Genomic DNA, 22,426 nt, shown 5'->3' with positions numbered 1-22,426 from the left:
AATGCCTCCTTCAGTACAAGAATAGAGACTCATCTTATAGTCGGTGCTTTGAGCATTCCATGTGAGACCAGTATTAGTTTCCGATTCACCACTGCAGGTACAATGTATTCCTTGGACATACACATTGACGATGAACCACTGAAATTACATTGGAATTAAATACAAAAGGCGCAATGCCGCCTTAAGTGCAGGAAGAGTGAGACTTCTTCGAGTCTGTGCTTTGACCTTTTCCTGTGAGACCAGTATTAGTTTCCGATACACCACTGCATGTTCAATGGGTTCCTTGGACCTCACATTGACGATGAAACATATATATCACATCGGAATTAAATACAAAAGGCACAATGCCGCTTTAAGTACAACAATAGAGAGTTTTCTTACTGTCGGTGCTTTGAGCGTTCCCTGTGAGACCAGTATTAGTTTCCGAAACACCACTGCTGGTTCAATGTATTCCTTGGACATACACATTGACGATGAAACACTCAAATTACATCGGAATTAAATACAAAAGCCACAATGCCGCCTTAAGTGCAAGAACAGTGAGACATCATAGAGTCTGTCTTTTGATCCTTACCTGTGAGACCAGTATTAGTTTCCGATACACCACTGCAGGTTCAATGTATTCCTTGGACATACACATTGACGATGAAACACTGAAATTACATCGAAATTAAATACAAAAGCGCAATGCCGACTTAAGTGCAAGAAGAGTGAGACTTCTTAGAACCTGTGCTTTGATCCTTTCCTGTGAGACCAGTATTAGTTTCCGATACACCACTGCAGCTTCAATGTATTCCTTGGACATTCACATTGACGATGAAACACAGATATCGCAACGGAATTAAACACAAAAGGCACAATGCCGCCTTAAGTGCAAGAAGAGTGTGACTTCTTAGAGTCTGTGCTTTGATCCTTTCCTGTGAGACCAGTATTAGTTTCCGATTCACCACTGCAGGTTCAATGTATTCCTTGGTCCTTCACATTGACGATGAAACACAGAAATCGCATCGAAATAAAATACAAAAGGCACAATGCCGCCTTAAGTGCAAGAAGAGTGAGGCTGCTTAGAGTCTGTGCTGTGATCCTTTCCTGTGAGACTAGTATTAGTTTCCGATACACCACTGCAGGTTCAATGTATTCCTTGGACCTTCAAATTGACGATGAAACACAGAAATCGCATCGGAATTAAATACGAAAGGCGCAATGCCGCCTTAAGTACAAGAATAGAGACTCTTCTTAGAGTCGGTGCTTTGAGCATTCCCTGTGAGACCAGTATTAGTTTCCGATACACCACTGCAGGTTCAATGTATTCCTAGGACATACACATTGACGATGAACCACTGAAATTACATTGGAATTAAATACTAAAGGCGCAATGCCGCCTTAAGTGCAGGAAGAGTGAGACTTCTTCGAGTCTGTGCTTTGATCTTTTCCTGTGAGACCAGAATTTGTTTCCGGTACACCACTGCAGGTTCGATGTGTTCCTTGGACCTTCACATTGACAATGAAACACAGATATCACATCGGAATTAAATACAAAACGCACAATGCCGCTTTAAGTACAAGAATAGAGACTCTTCTTACAGTCGGTGCTTTGAGCATTCCCTGTGAGACCAGTATTAGTTTCCGATACACATCTGCAGGTTCAATGTATTCCTCGGACATACACATTGACGATGAAACACTGAAATCGCATCGGAAATAAATACAAAAGGCACAATACCGCCTTAAGTACAAGAATAGAGACTCTTCTTACAGTCGGTGCTTTGAGCATTCACTGTGAGACCAGTATTAGTTTCCGATACACCACTGCAGGTTCAATGTATTCCTTGGACATACACATTGACGATGAACACTGAAATCGCATCGGAATTAAATACAAATGGAACAATACCCCCTTAAGTACAAGAATAGTGACTCTTCTTACAGTCGGTGCTTTGAGCATTCCCTGTGAGACCAGTATTAGTTTCCGATACACATCTGCAGGTTCAATGTATTCCTCGGACATACACATTGACGATGAAACACTGAAATCGCATCGGAAATAAATACAAAAGGCACAATACCGCCTTAAGTACAAGAATAGAGACTCTTCTTACAGTCGGTGCTTTGAGCATTCACTGTGAGACCAGTATTAGTTTCCGATACACCACTGCAGGTTCAATGTATTCCTTGGACATACACATTGACGATGATACACAGATATCTCATTGGAATTAAATACAAAAGGCACAATGCCGCCTTAGTACAAGAATAGAGACTCTTCTTACAGTCGGTGCTTTGAGCATTCCCTGTGAGACGAGTATTAGTTTCAGAAAGACCACTGCAGGTTCAATGTATTCCTTGGATTTACACATTGACGACGAAACCCAGAAATCGCATCGGAATGAAATACAAAAGGCACAATGCCGCCTTAAGTACAAGAAAAGAGACTCTTCTTACAGTCGGTGCTTTGGGCATTCCCTGTGAGACCAGTATTAGTTTCCGATTTACCACTGCAGGTACAATGTATTCCTAGGACATACACATTGACGATGAACCACTGAAGTTACATTGGAATTAAATACAAAAGGCGCAATGCCGCATTAAGTGCAGGAAGAGTGAGACTTCTTCGAGTCTTTGCTTTGACCTTTTCCTGTGAGACCAGTATTAGTTTCCGATACACCACTGCAGGTTCAATGGGTTCCTTGGACCTCACATTGACGATGAAACATATATATCACATCGGAATTAAATACAAAAGGCACAATGCCGATTTAAGTGCGAGAAAAGAGACTCTTCTTACAGTCTGTGCTTTGATCCTTTCCTGTGACACCAGGATCAGTTTCCGATAGCCCACTGCAGTTTCAATGTATTCCTTGGGCCTTCACATTGACGATGAAACACAGAAATCGCATCGAAATTAAATTCAAAAGGCACTATGCCGTCTTAAGTACAAGAATAGAGACTCTTCTAACAGTCGGTGCTTAGAGCATTCCCTGTGAGACCAGTATTAGTTTCCGATACACCACTGCAGTTTCAATGTATTCCTTGGACCTTTACATTGACGATGAAACACAGAAATCGCATCGGAATTAATTACAAAAGGCGCAATGCCTCCTTAAGTACAAGAATAGAGACTCTTCTTACAGTCGGTGCTTTGAGCATTTCCTGTGAGACCAGTATTAGTTTCTGGTACACCACTGCAGGTTCCATGTATTCCTTGGACCTTCACATTGACAATGAAACACAGAAATCGCATCGGAGTTAAATACAAAAGGCACAATGCCGCCTTAAGTACAAGAATTGAGACTCTTCTTACTGTCGGTGCTTTGAGCATTCCCTGTGAGACCAGTATTAGTTTCCGATACACCACTGCAGGTTCATGTATTCCTTGGACCTTCACATTGACGATGAAACACAGAAATCGCATCGGAATTAAATACAAAAGGCGCAATGCCGCCTTAAGTACAAGAATATAGACTCTTCTTACAGTCGGTGCTTTGAGCATTCCCTGTGAGACCAGTATTACTTTCTGATACACCACTGCAGGTTCAATGTATTCCTTGGACCTTCACATTGACGATGAAACACAGAAATCGCATCGGAATTAAATCCAAAAGGCACAATGCCGTCATAAGTACAAGAATAGCGACTCTTCTTACAGTCGGTGGTTTGAGCATTCCCAGTGAGACCAGTATTAGTTTCCGATACACCACTGCGTGTTCAATTTATTCGTTGGACATTCACATTGACAATGAAACACAGAAATCGCATCTGAATTAAATACAAAAGTAGCAATACCGCCTTAAGTACAATAATAGTGACTCTTCTTACAGTCGATGCTTTGAGCGTTCCCTGTGAGACCAGTATTAGTTTCCGATACACCACTGCAGGTTCAATGTATTTCTTGGACCTTCACATTGACGATGAAACACAGAAATCGCATCGGAATTAAATACAAATGGCGCAATGCCGCCGTAAGTACAAGAATAGAGACTCTTCTTTCAGTCGGTGCTTTGAGCATTCCCTGTGGGACCAGTATTAGTTTCTGATAAACCACTGCAGGTTCAATGTATTCCTTGGACCCTCACATTGACGAAGAAACACAGAAATCGCATCGGAATTAAATACAAAAGGCATAATGCTGTCTTAAGTACAAGAATAGAGACTCTTCTTACAGTCGGTGCCATGAGCATTCCCTGTAAGACCAGTATTAATTTCCGATACACCACTGCAGGTTCAATATATTCCTTGGACCTTCACATTGACGATGAAACACAGAAATCACATCGGTATTACATACAAAAGGCGCAATGCCGCCTTAAGTACAAGAATAGAGACTCTTCTTACAGTCGGTGCTTTGAGCGTTCCCTGCGAGATCTGTATTAGTTTCTGATACACCACTGCAGGTTCAATGTATTCCTAGGACATACACATTGACGATGAACCACTGAAATTACATTGGAATTAAATACTAAAGGCGCAATGCCGCCTTAAGTGCACGAAGAGTGAGACTTCTTAGAGTCTGTCCTTTGATCCTTTCCTGTGAGACCAGTATTAGATTCCGATACACCACTGCGGGTTCAATGTATTCCTTGGACATACACATTGTCGATCAAACAATGAAGTTACATCGAAATTAAATACAAAAGGCACAATGCCGACTTATGTGCAAGAAGAGGGAGACTTCTTAGAGTCTGTGTTTGATCCTATCCTGTGAGACCAGTATTAGTTTCCGATAGACCACTACACGTTCAATGTATTCCTTGGGGCTTCACATTGACGATGAAACACAGAATTCGCATCGGAATTAAAAACAAATGACACAATGGCGCCTTAAGTACAAGAATAGAGACTCTTCTTACAGTCGGTGCTTTGAGCATTCCCTGTGAGACCAGTATTAGTTTCCGATACACCTCTGCAGGTTCAATGTATTCCTCGGACATACACATTGACGATGAACACTGAAATTGCATCGGAATTAAATACAAATGGAACAATACCCCCTTAAGTACAAGAATAGTGACTCTTCTTACAGTCGGTGCTTTGAGCATTCCCTGTGAGACCAGTATTACTTTCCGATACACATCTGCAGGTTCAATGTATTCCTCGGACATACACATTGACGATGAATCACTGAAATCGCATCGGAAATAAATACAAAAGGCACAATACCGCATTAAGTACAAGAATAGAGACTCTTCTTACAGTCGGTGCTTTGAGCATTCACTGTGAGACCAGTATTAGTTTCCGATACACCACTGCAGGTTCAATGTATTCCTTGGACATACACATTGACGATGATACACAGATATCGCATTGGAATGAAATACAAAAGGCACAATGCCGCCTTAGTACAAGAATAGAGACTCTTCTTACAGTCGGTGCTTTGAGCATTCCCTGTGAGACGAGTATTAGTTTCAGAAAGACCACTGCAGGTTCAATGTATTCCTTGGATTTACACATTGACGACGAAACACAGAAATCGCATCGGAATGAAATACAAAAGGCACAATGCCGCCTTAAGTACAAGAAAAGAGACTCTTCTTACAGTCGGTGCTTTGAGCATTCCCTGTGAAACCAGTAATAGTTTCCGATACACCACTGCACTCTTCAATGTATTCCTTGGAAAATCACATTTACGATGATACATAGAAATCGCATCGGAATTAAATACAAGAGGCACAATGCCGCCTTAAGTACAAGAACAGAGACTCTTCTTTCAGTCGGTGTTTTGAGCATTCCCTGTGAGACCAGTATTAGTTTCCGATGCACCACTGCAGGTTCAATGTATTCCTTGGACATACACATTGACGATGAAACACAGAAATCGCATCGGAATAAAATATAAAAGGTACAATGCCTCCTTAAGTACAAGAATAGAGACTCTTCTTACAGTCGGTGCTTTGGGCATTCCCTGTGAGACCAGTATTAGTTTCCGATTTACCACTGCAGGTACAATGTATTCCTAGGACATACACATTGACGATGAACCACTGAAGTTACATTGGAATTAAATACAAAAGGCGCAATGCTGCATTAAGTGCAGGAAGAGTGAGACTTCTTCGAGTCTTTGCTTTGACCTTTTCCTGTGAGACCAGTATTAGTTTCCGATACACCACTGCAGGTTCAATGGGTTCCTTGGACCTCACATTGACGATGAAACATATATATCACATCGGAATTAAATACAAAAGGCACAATGCCGATTTAAGTACAACAATAGAGACTCTTCTTACAGTCGGTGATTTAAGCGTTCCCTGTGAGACCAGTATTAGTTTCCGATACACCACTGCTGGTTCAATGTATTCCTTGGACATACACATTGACGATGAACACTCAAATTACATCGGATTTAAATACAAAAGCCACATAGCCGCCTTAAGTGCAAGAAGAGTGAGACATCTTAGAGTCTGTCTTTTGATCCTTTCCTGTGAGACCAGTATTAGTTTCCGATTCACCACTGCAGGTTCAATGTATGCCTTGGACATACACATTGACGATGAAACACAGAAATCGCATCTTAATTAAATACAAAAGGCACAAAGCCGCCTTAAGTGCACGAAGAGTGAGATTTCTTAGAGTCTGTGATATGATCCTTTTCTGTGAGACCAGTATTAGTTTCCGATACACCACTGCACGTTCAATGTGTTCCTTGGTCCTTTATTTGGACGACGAATCACAGAGATCGCATCGGAATTAAATACAAAAGGCACAATGCCGCCTTAAGTGCGAGAAAAGAGACTCTTCTTACAGTCTGTGCTTTGATCCTTTCCTGTGAGACCAGGATTAGTTTCCGATAGCCCACTGCAGTTTCAATGTATTCCTTGGGCCTTCACATTGACGATGAAACACAGAAATCGCATCGAAATTAAATTCAAAAGGCACTATGCCGTCTTAAGTACAAGAATAGAGACTCTTCTAACAGTCGGTGCTTAGAGCATTCCCTGTGAGACCAGTATTAGTTTCCGATACACCACTGCAGTTTCAATGTATTCCTTGGACCTTTACATTGACGATGAAACACAGAAATCGCATCGGAATTAATTACAAAAGGCGCAATGCCTCCTTAAGTACAAGAATAGAGACTCTTCTTACAGTCGGTGCTTTGAGCATTTCCTGTGAGACCAGTATTAGTTTCTGGTACACCACTGCAGGTTCCATGTATTCCTTGGACCTTCACATTGACAATGAAACACAGAAATCGCATCGGAGTTAAATACAAAAGGCACAATGCCGCCTTAAGTACAAGAATTGAGACTCTTCTTACTGTCGGTGCTTTGAGCATTCCCTGTGAGACCAGTATTAGTTTCCGATACACCACTGCAGGTTCATGTATTCCTTGGACCTTCACGTTGACGATGAAACACAGAAATCGCATCGGAATTAAATACAAAAGGCGCAATGCCGCCTTAAGTACAACAATAGAGACTCTTCTTACAGTCGGTGCTTTGAGCATTCCCTGTGAGACCAGTATTACTTTCTGATACACCACTGCAGGTTCAATGTATTCCTTGGACCTTCACATTGACGATGAAACACAGAAATCGCACCCTAATTAAATCCAAAAGGCACAATGCCGTCATAAGTACAAGAATAGCGACTCTTCTTACAGTCGGTGGTTTGAGCATTCCCAGTGAGACCAGTATTAGTTTCCGATACACCACTGCGTGTTCAATTTATTCGTTGGACATTCACATTGACAATGAAACACAGAAATCGCATCTGAATTAAATACAAAAGGAGCAATACCGCCTTAAGTACAATAATAGTGACTCTTCTTACAGTCGATGCTTTGAGCGTTCCCTGTGAGACCAGTATTAGTTTCCGATACACCACTGCAGGTTCAATGTATTTCTTGGACCTTCACATTGACGATGAAACACAGAAATCGCATCGGAATTAAATACAAAAGGCGCAATGCCGCCGTAAGTACAAGAATAGAGACTCTTCTTTCAGTCGGTGCTTTGAGCATTCCCTGTGGGACCAGTATTAGTTTCTGATAAACCACTGCAGGTTCAATGTATTCCTTGGACCCTCACATTGACGAAGAAACACAGAAATCGCATCGGAATTAAATACAAAAGCACAATGCTGTCTTAAGTACAAGAATAGAGACTCTTCTTACAGTCGGTGCTCTGAGCATTCCCTGTGAGACCAGTATTAGTTTCTGATACACCACTGCAGTTTCAATGTATTCCTTGGACCTTCACATTGACGATGAAACACAGAAATCGCATCGGAATTAAATACAAACGGCACAATGCCGCCTTAAGTACAAGAATAGAAAATCTTCTTACAGTCGGTGTTTTGAGCATTCCCTGTGAGACCAGAATTAATTTCCGATACACCACTGCAGGTTCAATGTATTCCTTGGACCTTCACATTGACGATGAAACACAGAAATCGCATCGGAATTAAGTACAAAAGGCACAATGCCACCTTATGTACAAGAATAGAGACTCGTCTTACAGTCGGTGTTTTGAGCATCCCCTGTGAGACCAGTATTAGTTTCCGATACACCACTGAAGGTTCAATGTATTCCTTGGACCTTCACATTGACGATGAAACACAGAAATCGCATCGGAATTAAATACAAAAGGCACAATGCCGCCTTAAGTACAAGAATAGAGACTCTTCTTACAGTCGGTGCTTTGAGCATTCCCTGTGAGACCAGTATTAGTTTCTGATACACCACTGCAGGTTCAATGTATTTCTAGGACGTTCACATTGACGATGAAACACAGAAATCGCATCGGAATTAAATACAAAACGCACAATGCTGTCTTAAGTACAAGAATAGAGACTCTTTTTACAGTCGGTGCCATGAGAATTCCCTGTGAGACCAGTATTAGTTTCCGATACACCACTGCAGGATCAATGTATTCCTTGGACCTTCACATTGACGATGAAACACAGAAATCGCATCGGAGTTAAATACAAAAGGCACAATGGTGCCTGAGGTACAAGAATAGAGACTCTTCTTACTTTCGTTGCTTTGAGCATTCCCTGTGAGACCAGTATTAGTTTCCGATACACCACTGCAGGTTCAATGTATTCCTTGGACCTTCACATTGACGTTGAAACACAGAAATCGCATCGGAATTAAATACAAAAGGCGCAATGCCACCTTAAGTACAAGAATAGAGACTCTTAATACAGTCGGTGCTTTGAGCATTCCCTGTGAGATCAGTTTTAGTTTCTGATACACCACTGCAGGTTCAATGTATTCCTTGGACCTTCACATTGACTATGAAACACAGAAATCGCATCGGAGTTAAATACAAAAAGCACAATGCCGTCATAAGTACAAGAATATAGCCTATCTTACAGTCGGTGCTTTGAGCATTCCCTGTGAGACCGGTATTAGTTTCCGATACACCACTGCAGGTTCAATGTATTCCTTGGACCTACACATTGACGATGTGACACAGAAATCGCATCGGAATTAAATACAAAAGGCGCAATACCGCCTTAAGTACAATAATAGTGACTCTTCTTACAGTCGATGCTTTGAGCGTTCCCTGTGAGACCAGTATTAGTTTCCGATACACCACTGCAGGTTCAATGTATTTCTTGGACCTTCACATTGACGATGAAACACAGAAATCGCATCGGAATTAAATACAAAAGGCGCAATGCCGCCGTAAGTACAAGAATAGAGCCTCTTCTTTCAGTCGGTGCTTTGAGCATTCCCTGTGGGACCAGTATTAGTTTCTGATAAACCACTGCAGGTTCAATGTATTCCTTGGACCCTCACATTGACGAAGAAACACAGAAATCGCATCGGAATTAAATACAAAAGGCACAATGCTGTCTTAAGTACAAGAATAGAGACTCTTCTTACAGTCGGTGCCATGAGCATTCCCTGTAAGACCAGTATTAATTTCCGATACACCACTGCAACATCAATGTATTCCTTGGACCTACACATTGACGATGTGACACAGAAATCGCATCTGAATTAAATACAAAAGGCGCAATGCCGCCTTAAGTACAATAATAGAGACTCTTCTTATAGTCGATGCTTTGAGCATTCCCTGTGAGACCAGTATTAGTTTCCGATACACCACTGCAGGTTCAATATATTCCTTGGACCTTCACATTGACGATGAAACACAGAAATCGCATCGGAATTTCATACAAAAGGCGCAATGCCGCCATAAGTACAAGAAGAGAGACTCTTCTTGCAGTCGGTGCTTTGAGCATTCCCTGTGAGACCATTATTAGTTTCTGATACACCACTGCAAGTTCAATGTATTTCTTGGACCTTCACATTGATGATGAAACACCGAAATCGCATCGGAATTAAATACAAAAGCACAATGCTGTCATAAGTACAAGAATAGAGACTCTTCTTACTGTCGGTGCTTTGAGCATTCCCTGTGAGACCAGTATTAGTTTCCGATACACCACTGCCGGTTAATTGTATTCCTTGGACCTTCTCATTGACGATCAAACACAGAAATCGCATCGGAATTAAATACAAAAGGCGAAATGCCCCTAAAGTACAAGAATAGAGACTCTTCTTACAGTCGGTGCTCTGAGCATTCCCTGTGAGACCAGTATTAGTTTCTGATACACCACTGCAGTTTCAATGTATTCCTTGGACCTTCACATTGACGATGAAACACAGAAATCGCATCGGAATTAAATACAAACGGCACAATGCCGCCTTAAGTACAAGAATAGAAAATCTTCTTACAGTCGGTGTTTTGAGCATTCCCTGTGAGACCAGTATTAATTTCCGATACACCACTGCAGGTTCAATGTGTTCCTTGGACCTTCACATTGACGATGAAACACAGAAATCGCATCGGAATTAAATTCAAAAGGCACTATGCCGCCTTAAGTACAAGAATAGAGACTCTTCTTACAGTCGGTGCTTTGAGCATTCCCTGTGAGACCAGTATTAGTTTCCGATACACCACTGCAGGTTCAATGAATTCCTTGGACCTTGACATTGAGGATGAAACACAGAAATCGCACCGGTATTAAATACAAAAGGCACAATGCCGCCTTAAGTACAAGAATAGAGACTCTTCTTACAGTCGGTGCTTTGAGCATGCCCTGTGAGAACAGTATTAGCGTCCGATACACCTCTGCAGGTTCAATGTATTCCTTGGACCTTCACATTGACTATGAAACACAGAAATCGCATCAGAGTTAAATACAAAAGGCACAATGCGGCCTTAAGTACAAGAATAAAGACACTTCTTACTGTCGGTGCTTTGAGCATTCCCTGTGAGACCAGTATTAGTTTCCGATACACCACTGCAGGTTCAATGTATTCCTTGGACCTTCACATGACTATGAAACACAGAAATCGCATCGCAGTTAGATACAAAAGGCACAATCCCGCCTTAAGTACAAGAATAAAGACTCTTCTTACTGTCGGTGCTTTGAGCATTCTCTGTGAGACCAGTTTCAGTGTCTGGTACACCACTGCAGGTTCAATGTATTCGTTGGACCTTCACATTGACGATGAAACACAGAAATCGCATCGGAATTAATTACAAAAGGCACAATGCCGTCATAAGTACAGGAATAGAGCCTATCTTACAGTCGGTGCTTTGAGCATTTCCTGTGAGACCGGTATTAGTTACCGATACACCACTGCAGGTTAAATGTATCCCTTGGACCTTCACATTGACGATGAAACACAGAAATCGCATCGGAATTAAATACAAAAGGCCAATGCCATCTTAAGTACAAGAATAGAGACTCTTCTTACAGTCGGTGCTATGAGCATTCTCTGTGAGAGCAGTATTAGTTTCCGATACACCACTGCAGGTTCAATGTATTCCTTGGACATTCACACTGACGATGAAACACAGAAATCGCATCGGAATTAAATACGAAAGGCGCAATGCCGCCGTAAGTACAAGAATAGAGACTCTTCTTACAGTCGGTGCTTTGAGCATTTCCTGTGAGACAAGTATTAGTTTCCGATACACCATTGCAGGCACAATGTATTCCTTGGACCTTCACATTGACGATGAAGCACAGAAATCGCATCGGAATTAAATTCAAAAGGCAAATGCCGCCTTAAGTACAAGAATAGAGACCATTCTTACAGTCGGTGCTTTGAGCATTCCCTCTGAGACCTGTATTAGTTTCCGATACACCACTGAAGGTTCAATGTATTCCTTGGACCTTCACATTGACGATGAAACACAGAAATCGCATCGGAATTAAGTACAAAAGGCACAATGCCACCTTATGTACAAGAATAGAGACTCGTCTTACAGTCGGTGTTTTGAGCATTCCCTGTGAGACCAGTATTAGTTTCCGATACACCACTGAAGGTTCAATGTATTCCTTGGACCATCACATTGACGATGAAACACAGAAATCGCATCGGAATTAAATACAAAAGGCACAATGCCGCCTTAAGTACAAGAATAGAGACTCTTCTTACAGTCGGTGCTTGGAGCATTCCCTGTGAGACCAGTATTAGTTTCTGATACACCACTGCAGGTTCAATGTATTTCTAGGACGTTCACATTGACGATGAAACACAGAAATCGCACCGGAATTAAATACAAAACGCACAATGCTGTCTTAAATACAAGAATAGAGACTCTTTTTACAGTCGGTGCCATGAGAATTCCCTGTGAGACCAGTATTAGTTTCCGATACACCACTGCAGGATCAATGTATTCCTTGGACCTTCACATTGACGATGAAACACAGAAATCGCATCGGAGTTAAATACAAAAGGCACAATGGTGCCTGAGGTACAAGAATAGAGACTCTTCTTACTTTCGGTGCTTTGAGCATTCCCTGTGAGACCAGTATTAGTTTCCGATACACCACTGCAGGTTCAATGTATTCCTTGGACCTTCACATTGACGTTGAAACACAGAAATCGCATCGGAATTAAATACAAAAGGCGCAATGCCACCTTAAGTACAAGAATAGAGACTCTTATTACAGTCGGTGCTTTGAGCATTCCCTGTGAGATCAGTTTTAGTTTCTGATACACCACTGCAGGTTCAATGTATTCCTTGGACCTTCACATTGACTATGAAACACAGAAATCGCATCGGAGTTAAATACAAAAGGCACAATGAAGTCATAAGTACAAGAATATAGCCTATCTTACAGTCGGTGCTTTGAGCATTCCCTGTGAGACCGGTATTAGTTTCCGATACACCACTGCAGGTTCAATGTATTCCTTGGACCTACACATTGACGATGTGACACAGAAATCGCATCGGAATTAAATACAAAAGGCGCAATGCCGCCTTACGTACAAGAATAGAGACCCTTCTTACAGTCGGTACTTTGAGCAATCCCTGTGAGTACAGTATTAGTTTCTGATACACAACTGCTGGTTCGATGTATTCCTTGGACCTTCACATTGACGATAAAACACAGAAATCGCATCGGAATTAAATACAAAAGGCACAATGCCGTCTTAAGTACAAGAATAGAGACTCTTCTTACAGTCGGTGCTATGAGCATTTCCTGTGAGACCAGTATTAGTTTCCGATACACCACTGCAGGTTCAATGTATTCCTTGGACCTTCACATTGACGATGAAACACAGAAATCGCATCGGAATTAAATACAAAAGGCACAATGCCAGCTTAAGTACAAGAATAGAGACTCTTCTTACAGTCGGTGCTTTGAGCATTCCCTGTTAGACAAGTATTAATTTCCGATACACCACGGCAGGCACAATGTATTCCTTGGACCTTCACATCGACGATGAAACACAGAAATCGCATCGGAATTAAATTCAAAAGGCGCAATGCCGCCTTAAGTACAAGAATAGGCCCTCGTCTTACAGTCGGTGTTTTGAGCATTCCCTGTGAGACCAGTATTAGTTTCCGATACACCACTGAACGTTCAATGTATTCCTTGGACCTTCACATTGACGATGAAACACAGAAATCGCATCGGAATTAAATACAAAAGGCGCAATGCCGCCTTAAGTACAAGAAGAGAGACTCTTCTTACAGTCGGTGCTTTGAGCATTCCCTGTGAGACCAGTATTAGTTTCTGATACACCACTGCAAGTTCAATGTATTTCTTGGGACCTTCACATTGACGATGAAACACAGAAATCGCATCGGAATTAAATACAAAAGGCACAATGCTGTCTTAAGTAGAAGAATAGAGACTCTTTTTACAGTCGGTGCCATGAGCATTCCCTGTGAGACCAGTATAGTTTCCGATACAGCACTGCAGGATCAATGTATTCCTTGGACCTGCACATTGACGATGAAACACAGAAATCGCATCGGAGTTTAATACAAAAGGCACAATGCCGCCTTAAGTACAAGAATAGTGACTCTTCTTACTGTCGGTGCTTTGAGCATTCCCTGTGAGACCAGTATTAGTTTCCGATACACCACTGCCGGTTCATTGTATTCCTTGGACCTCCTCATTGACGATGTTACACAGAAATCGAATCGGAATTAAATACAAAAGGCGAGATGCCCCCTTAAGTACAAGAATAGAGACTCTTCTTACATTCGGTGCTCTGAGAATTCCCTGTGAGACCACTATTAGTTTCTGATACACCACTGCAGTTTCAATGTATTCCTTGGACCTTCACATTGACGATGAAACACAGAAATCGCATCGGAATTAAATACAAACGGCACAATGCCGCCTTAAGTACAAGAATAGAAAATCTTCTTACAGTCGGTGTTTTGAGCATTCCCTGTGAGACCAGTATTAATTTCCGATACACCACTGCAGTTTCAATGTATTCCTTGGACCTTCACATTGACGATGAAACACAGAAATCGCATCGGAATTAAATTCAAAAGGCACTATGACGTCTTAACTACAAGAATAGAGACTCTTCTTACTGTCGGTGCTTTGAGCATTCTCTGTGAGACCAGTTTTAGTGTCTGGTACACCACTGCAGGTTCAATGTATTCCTTGGACCTTCACATTGACGATGAAACACAGAAATCGCATCGGAATTAATTACAAAAGGCACAATGCCGTCATAAGTACAAGAATAGAGCCTATCTTACAGTCGGTGCTTTGAGCATTCCCTGTGAGACCGGTATTAGTTTCCGATACACCACTGCAGGTTAAATGTATCCCTTGGACCTTCACATTGACGATGAAACACAGAAATCGCATCGGAATTAAATACAAAAGGCCAATGCCATCTTAGGTACAAGAATAGAGACTCTTCTTACAGTCGGTGCTATGAGCATTCCCTGTGAGACCAGTATTAGTTTCCGATACAACACTGCAGGTTCAATGTATTCCTTGGACATTCACATTGACGATGAAACATAGAAATCGCATCGGAATTAAATACGAAAGGCGCAATGCCGCCTTAAGTACAAGAATAGAGACTCTTCTTACAGTTGGTGCTTTGAGCATTTCCTGTGAGACAAGTATTAGTTTCCGATACACCATTGAATTCACAATGTATTCCTTGGACCTTCACATTGACGATGAAACACAGAAATTTTCTCGGAATTAAATTCAAAAGGCACAATGCCGCCTTAAGTACAGGAATAGAGACCCTTCTTACAGTCGGTGCTTTGAGCAATCCCTGTGAGACCAGTATTAGTTTCCGATACACCACTGCAGGTTAAATGTATCCCTTGGACCTTCACATTGACGATGAAACACAGAATTCACATCGGAATTAACACTCTAAGCGCCAAGCCCGTAAAATTTACGGGCCTGGGATCGCGCGAAAATCACCAAGCCCGTAAAATTTACGGGCCGCTACATTTAATTTCATTCAAAACACTGCAACGTTATTTCTACGGGTTTGGCCAGCGCTATACGTTTTTCAGATGTTTATTAACAAAATGCGTCCATAGATGTCACGGCAGCGCTGTAATTCATGTTAAAACTTATCTTTGCGTTCTCAGTCTGTATATCATTCAGTTGTTTGTCATCATGTTTCGGCGCGGTTTATCAGACGCAGAAATTGCGGATTTGATCAATCATAGCGACACTCTGGATAATGTAGAGAGTGATTCAGACGATTCTGAATGCAATGGTGTGTTTGAAGGTACGTATTTCCGAATTTTCCACGTAATTGTGCAGTACGCACATATCTGTTGAACATGTGTAAACGATGTATGTAGTTACACATAATGTGATATTCTTTTTAGAAGACGAGATTGATGACAGTTTGTCTTCAGATGAAGACGAGAATGATGTTGAAGGTGTTGCTTCAAATCCAGCAGCTGTGCCGTATCCGAAAGACAGTGAGTGGACTGCAGTTGACACCTACCGACCTCTGCCTGTCAACACGACACCCAGGCAGATACTAGTGGATATTGATGAGTCGAGTTCTGTACTGGATTGCAGTAAAGTGTTCCTTACTGACAGTGACGTAAATGAACTCAAGAGACAGACAAATTTGTATGCATCACAGACAATACAGAAGAAAAGAAGAGGAAATAATCTGAAGCCCCATTCAGTTTTGAGTTCGTGGAAGCCAGTGACTATAAGTGAGATGAGGCGTTTCTTGGGTATTATTTTCCACATGTGTGTTTCGAAAAAGCCAAAAATTGCGGACCATTGGAGCACTAATCCTGTTCTTAGTTGTAACTTTTGTCCCCATGTCATGAGCCGTTTGCGTTTCACTCAGATACTGTCATGCTTGCATCTTGTTGACAATTCAAATCAGAAAAAACCAGGCGAAGATGGATTTCATCCACTTTACAAAGTTTTGCCATATTATAATAATTTGAAGGAGCGATGTATCCAGGCATATCGTCCCTCAGAAAAAGTGACAATTGATGAAGGAATTTGCCCATTTCGAGGTCGTGTGAGTTTCCGTGTTTACATGCAAAATAAGCCTCATAAGTATGGACTGAAAGTATATGCTGTTGCTGAAGCCAGTAGTGGCTATGTTGTAAATTTTGAAGTTTATGCTGGTAAGCATATTGTTGACAATTCTTCGTCTGCGGTTATTTTGCGATTGTTGTCTGACAGCAGCTTGCTGAACAAAGGCCACACTGTGTATTTAGATCGATTTTATTCCAGTCCAGAGCTATTTCAGCAACTGGCAGAGAAAGGCACTGGAGCTGTTGGTACTGTGAACAAATCCAGGAAAGGATTGCCTAAAGATTTAGTATCTGCTAAGCTGAAAAAGGGCGAAATGTCTTTTCGGCGTAAAGATAATGTATTGGCAATGAAGTGGAAAGATAAGAGAGATGTGTATACATTGTCTACAAGGCATCAAGCAACATTTGGTACGCATACTAAGAGAAATGGGTCTGTAGTATTGAAACCACTTCAGGTACTTGATTACAACCTCAATAAAATTGGAGTGGATATTGGAGACCAACGCCTGCAGTACAATCCGTTCCAGCACAGAACTGTGAAATGGTGGCGAAAATTATATTTCCATTTGCTGCTTATGGGAGTATCAAATGCATTTTGGCTGTACAATGCAGTGCACAGGAAGAAAATTACAATAACAGACTTTATAACAGTGCTTGCAGTTCAGCTTGTTGAAGACGACACACTTGAATTCATTCCAAGAAATGAAGGAACTGTAGGTCGGCTAACAAAGAGACATTTTTTGCAGCACATACCTGCAACTACTAAGAAGTATGCTGCTCGTGTGTGTCACGTGTGCAGTTCCAGGAGCAAGAAACAGAGTGGCAAGGCTTCTCGCAAAGAGACACGATACGAATGTGAACAGTGTGGCGTTGCACTCTGCCTGGAACCTTGCTTTAAAATTTTCCACACTAAAAAACAATATGATTCTGTGTGAAATTTATATGTAATACTGTATACTATCAGAAACATGTAATGTAGTGCCACAATTTTGGTTAAAAATAAATCACAATTGTATTCCCTTATTCGTATGACTTTTTCTAAATTCTTAAAACATCTAAGTGATTTCTATAACTGTACCTTAAAGCTGTGCATTGTAAAGTAGTTTCTTTCACTCAGAATTAAAGTAGAAATGTGCAGCTTCAAGATGGTACCAAATTTGCCACAATCCAAACAGTAGATTTGATGCAGTAATTTTTTTAATATTGGTAAAATTGCCCGGTTTCTAGGGACGGGTGCATAAAATAGGCCTGGTACAGAGAGTGTTAAATTCAAAAGGCACAATGCCGCCTTAAGTACAAGAATAGAGACCATTCTTACCGTCAGTGCTTTGAGCATTCCCTGTGAGACCTGTATTAGTTTCCGATACACCACTGAAGGTTCAATGTATTCCTTGGACCTTCACATTGACGATGAAACACAGAAATCGCATCGGAATTAAGTACAAAAGGCACAATGCCACCTTATGTACAAGAATAGAGACTCGTCTTACAGTCGGTGTTTTGAGCATTCCCTGTGAGGCCAGTATTAGTTTCCGATACACCACTGAAGGTTCAATGTATTCCTTGGACCTTCACATTGACGATGAAACACAGAAATCGCATCGGAATTAAATACAAAAGGCACAATGCCGCCTTAAGTACAAGAATAGAGACTCTTCTTACAGTCGGTGCTTTGAGCATTCCCTGTGAGACCAGTATTAGTTTCTGATACACCACTGCAGGTTCAATGTATTTCTAGGACCTTCACATTGACGATGAAACACAGAAATCGCATCGGAATTAAATGCAAAAGGCACAATGCCGCCTTAAGTACAAGAATAGAGACTCTTCTTACAGTCGGTGCTTTGAGCATTCCCTGTGAGACCAGTATTAGTTTCCGATACAGCACTGCAGGATCAATGTATTCGTTGGACCTGCACATTGACGATGAAACACAGAAATCGCTTCGGAGTTTAATACAAAAGGCACAATGCCGCCTTAAGTACATGAATAGAGACTCTTCTTACTGTCGGTGGTTTGAGCATTCCCTGTGAGACCAGTATTAGTTTCCGATACCCCACTGCCGGTTCATTGTATTCCTTGGACCTTCTCATTGACGATGAAACACAGAAATTACATCGGAATTAAATACAAAAGGCGAAATGCCCCCTTAAGTACAAGAATAGAGACTCTTCTTACAGTCGGTGCTCTGAGCATTCCCTGGGAGACCAGTATTAGTTTCTGATACACCACTGCAGTTTCAATGTATTCCTTGGACCTTCACATTGACGATGAAACACAGAAATCGCATCGGAATTAAATACAAACGGCACAATGGCGCCTTAAGTACAAGAATAGAAAATCTTCTTACAGTCGGTGTTTTGAGCATTCCCTGTGAGACCAGTATTAATTTCCGATACACCACTGCAGGTTCAATGTATTCCTTGGACCTTCACATTGACGATGAAACACAGAAATCGCATCGGAATTAAATTGAAAAGGCACTATGCCGTCTTAAGTACAAGAATAGAGAGTCTTCTTACAGTCGGTGCTTTGAGCATTCCCTGTGAGACCATTATTAGTTTCCGATACACCACTGCAGGTTCAATGTGTTCCTTGGACCCTGACATTGACGATGAAACACAGAAATCGCATCGGTATTAATTACAAAAGGCACAATGCCGCCTTAAGTACAAGAATAGAGACTCTTCTTACAGTCGGTGCTTTGAGAATTCCCTGTGAGACCAGTATTAGTGTCCAATACACCACTGGAGGTTCAATGTATTCCTTGGACCTTCACATTGACGATGAAACACAGAAATCGCATCGGAATTAATTACAAAAGTCGCAATGCCAGCTTAAGTACAAGAATACAGACTCTTCCTACTGTCGGTGCTTTGAGCATTCCCTGTGAGACCAGTATTAGTTTCTGATACACCACTGCAGTTTCAGTGTATTTCTTGGACCTTCACATTCACTATGAAACACAGAAATCGCATCGGAGTTAAATACAAAAGGCACAATGCCGCCTTAAGTACAAGAATAAAGACACTTCTTACTGTCGGTGCTTTGAGCATTCCCTGTGAGACCAGTATTAGTTTCCGATACACCACTGCAGGTTCAATGTATTCCTTGGACCTTCACATTGACTATGAAACACAGAAATCGCATCGCAGTTAAATACAAAAGGCACAATCCCGCCTTAAGTACAAGAATAAAGACTCTTCTTACTGTCGGTGCTTTGAGCATTCTCTGTGAGACCAGTTTTAGTGTCTGGTACACCACTGCAGGTTCAATGTATTCATTGGACCATCACATTGACGATGAAACACAGAAATCGCATCGGAATTATTTACAAAAGGCACAATGCCGTCATGAGTACAAGAATAGAGCCTATCTTACAGTCGGTGCTTTGAGCATTCCCTGTGAGACCGGTATTAGTTTCCGATACACCACTGCAGGATAAATGTATCCCTTGGACCTTCACATTGACGATGAAACACAGAAATCGCATCGGAAATAAATACAAAAGGCCAATGCCATCTTAAGTACAAGAATAGAGACTCTTCTTACAGTCGGTGCTATGAGCATTCCCTGTGAGACCAGTATTAATTTCCGATACAACACTGCAGGTTCAATGTATTCCTTGGACATTCACATTGACGATGAAACAAAGAAATCGCATCGGAATTAAATACGAAAGGCGCAATGCCGCCTTAAGTACAAGAATAGAGACTCTTCTTACAGTCGGTGCTTTGAGCATGCCCTGTGAGAACAGTATTAGTGTCCGATACACCTCTGCAGGTTCAATGTATTCCTTGGACCTTCACATTGACTATGAAACACAGAAATCGCATCAGAGTTAAATACAAAAGGCACAATGCCGCCTTAAGTACAAGAATAAAGACACTTCTTACTGTCGGTGCTTTGAGCATTCCCTGTGAGACCAGTATTAGTTTCCGATACACCACTGCAGGTTCAATGTATTCCTTGGACCTTCACATGACTATGAAACACAGAAATCGCATCGCAGTTAGATACAAAAGGCACAATCCCGCCTTAAGTACAAGAATAAAGACTCTTCTTACTGTCGGTGCTTTGAGCATTCCCTGTGAGACCAGTATTAGTTTCCGATACACCACTGCAGGTTCAATGAATTCCTTGGACCTTGACATTGAGGATGAAACACAGAAATCGCATCGGTATTAAATACAAAAGGCACAATGCCGCCTTAAGTACAAGAATAGAGACTCTTCTTACAGTCGGTGCTTTGAGCATGCCCTGTGAGAACAGTATTAGTGTCCGATACACCTCTGCAGGTTCAATGTATTCCTTGGACCTTCACATTGACTATGAAACACAGAAATCGCATCAGAGTTAAATACAAAAGGCACAATGCCGCCTTAAGTACAAGAATAAAGACACTTCTTACTGTCGGTGCTTTGAGCATTCCCTGTGAGACCAGTATTAGTTTCCGATACACCACTGCAGGTTCAATGTATTCCTTGGACCTTCACATGACTATGAAACACAGAAATCGCATCGCAGTTAGATACAAAAGGCACAATCCCGCCTTAAGTACAAGAATAAAGACTCTTCTTACTGTCGGTGCTTTGAGCATTCTCTGTGAGACCAGTTTCAGTGTCTGGTACACCACTGCAGGTTCAATGTATTCGTTGGACCTTCACATTGACGATGAAACACAGAAATCGCATCGGAATTAATTACAAAAGGCACAATGCCGTCATAAGTACAGGAATAGAGCCTATCTTACAGTCGGTGCTTTGAGCATTTCCTGTGAGACCGGTATTAGTTACCGATACACCACTGCAGGTTAAATGTATCCCTTGGACCTTCACATTGACGATGAAACACAGAAATCGCATCGGAATTAAATACAAAAGGCCAATGCCATCTTAAGTACAAGAATAGAGACTCTTCTTACAGTCGGTGCTATGAGCATTCTCTGTGAGAGCAGTATTAGTTTCCGATACACCACTGCAGGTTCAATGTATTCCTTGGACATTCACACTGACGATGAAACACAGAAATCGCATCGGAATTAAATACGAAAGGCGCAATGCCGCCGTAAGTACAAGAATAGAGACTCTTCTTACAGTCGGTGCTTTGAGCATTTCCTGTGAGACAAGTATTAGTTTCCGATACACCATTGCAGGCACAATGTATTCCTTGGACCTTCACATTGACGATGAAACACAGAAATCGCATCGGAATTAAATTCAAAAGGCAAATGCCGCCTTAAGTACAAGAATAGAGACCATTCTTACAGTCGGTGCTTTGAGCATTCCCTCTGAGACCTGTATTAGTTTCCGATACACCACTGAAGGTTCAATGTATTCCTTGGACCTTCACATTGACGATGAAACACAGAAATCGCATCGGAATTAAGTACAAAAGGCACAATGCCACCTTATGTACAAGAATAGAGACTCGTCTTACAGTCGGTGTTTTGAGCATTCCCTGTGAGACCAGTATTAGTTTCCGATACACCACTGAAGGTTCAATGTATTCCTTGGACCATCACATTGACGATGAAACACAGAAATCGCATCGGAATTAAATACAAAAGGCACAATGCCGCCTTAAGTACAAGAATAGAGACTCTTCTTACAGTCGGTGCTTGGAGCATTCCCTGTGAGACCAGTATTAGTTTC

At 41.5% G+C, this 22,426-nt stretch overlaps 1 protein-coding gene across 1 annotated transcript; it reads left to right on the top strand.

Moving 5' to 3' along the window:
• Positions 1 to 16,054: 16,054 nt before the first annotated feature.
• LOC124564244 (piggyBac transposable element-derived protein 4-like) lies at positions 16,055 to 17,707 on the top strand. Its single transcript, XM_047130998.1, has one exon. It carries the CDS (start codon positions 16,055 to 16,057, stop codon positions 17,705 to 17,707), a length of 1,653 nt encoding a protein of 550 aa, XP_046986954.1.
• Positions 17,708 to 22,426: the final 4,719 nt, after the last annotated feature.

The sequence above is a fragment of the Schistocerca americana genome, unplaced genomic scaffold, assembly GCF_021461395.2.
Source record: "Schistocerca americana isolate TAMUIC-IGC-003095 unplaced genomic scaffold, iqSchAmer2.1 HiC_scaffold_13, whole genome shotgun sequence".
Lineage (NCBI taxonomy): Eukaryota > Metazoa > Arthropoda > Insecta > Orthoptera > Acrididae > Schistocerca > Schistocerca americana.
Note: the sequence above shows the minus strand (reverse complement) of the source record. Positions and strands in the feature narration are given on the sequence as shown.

Excerpts from the sequence above, each read along its gene's own strand:
- LOC124564244 (XM_047130998.1), top strand. The coding sequence starts at position 16,055 with ATGTATGTAGTTACACATAATGTGATATTCTTTTTAGAAGACGAGATT.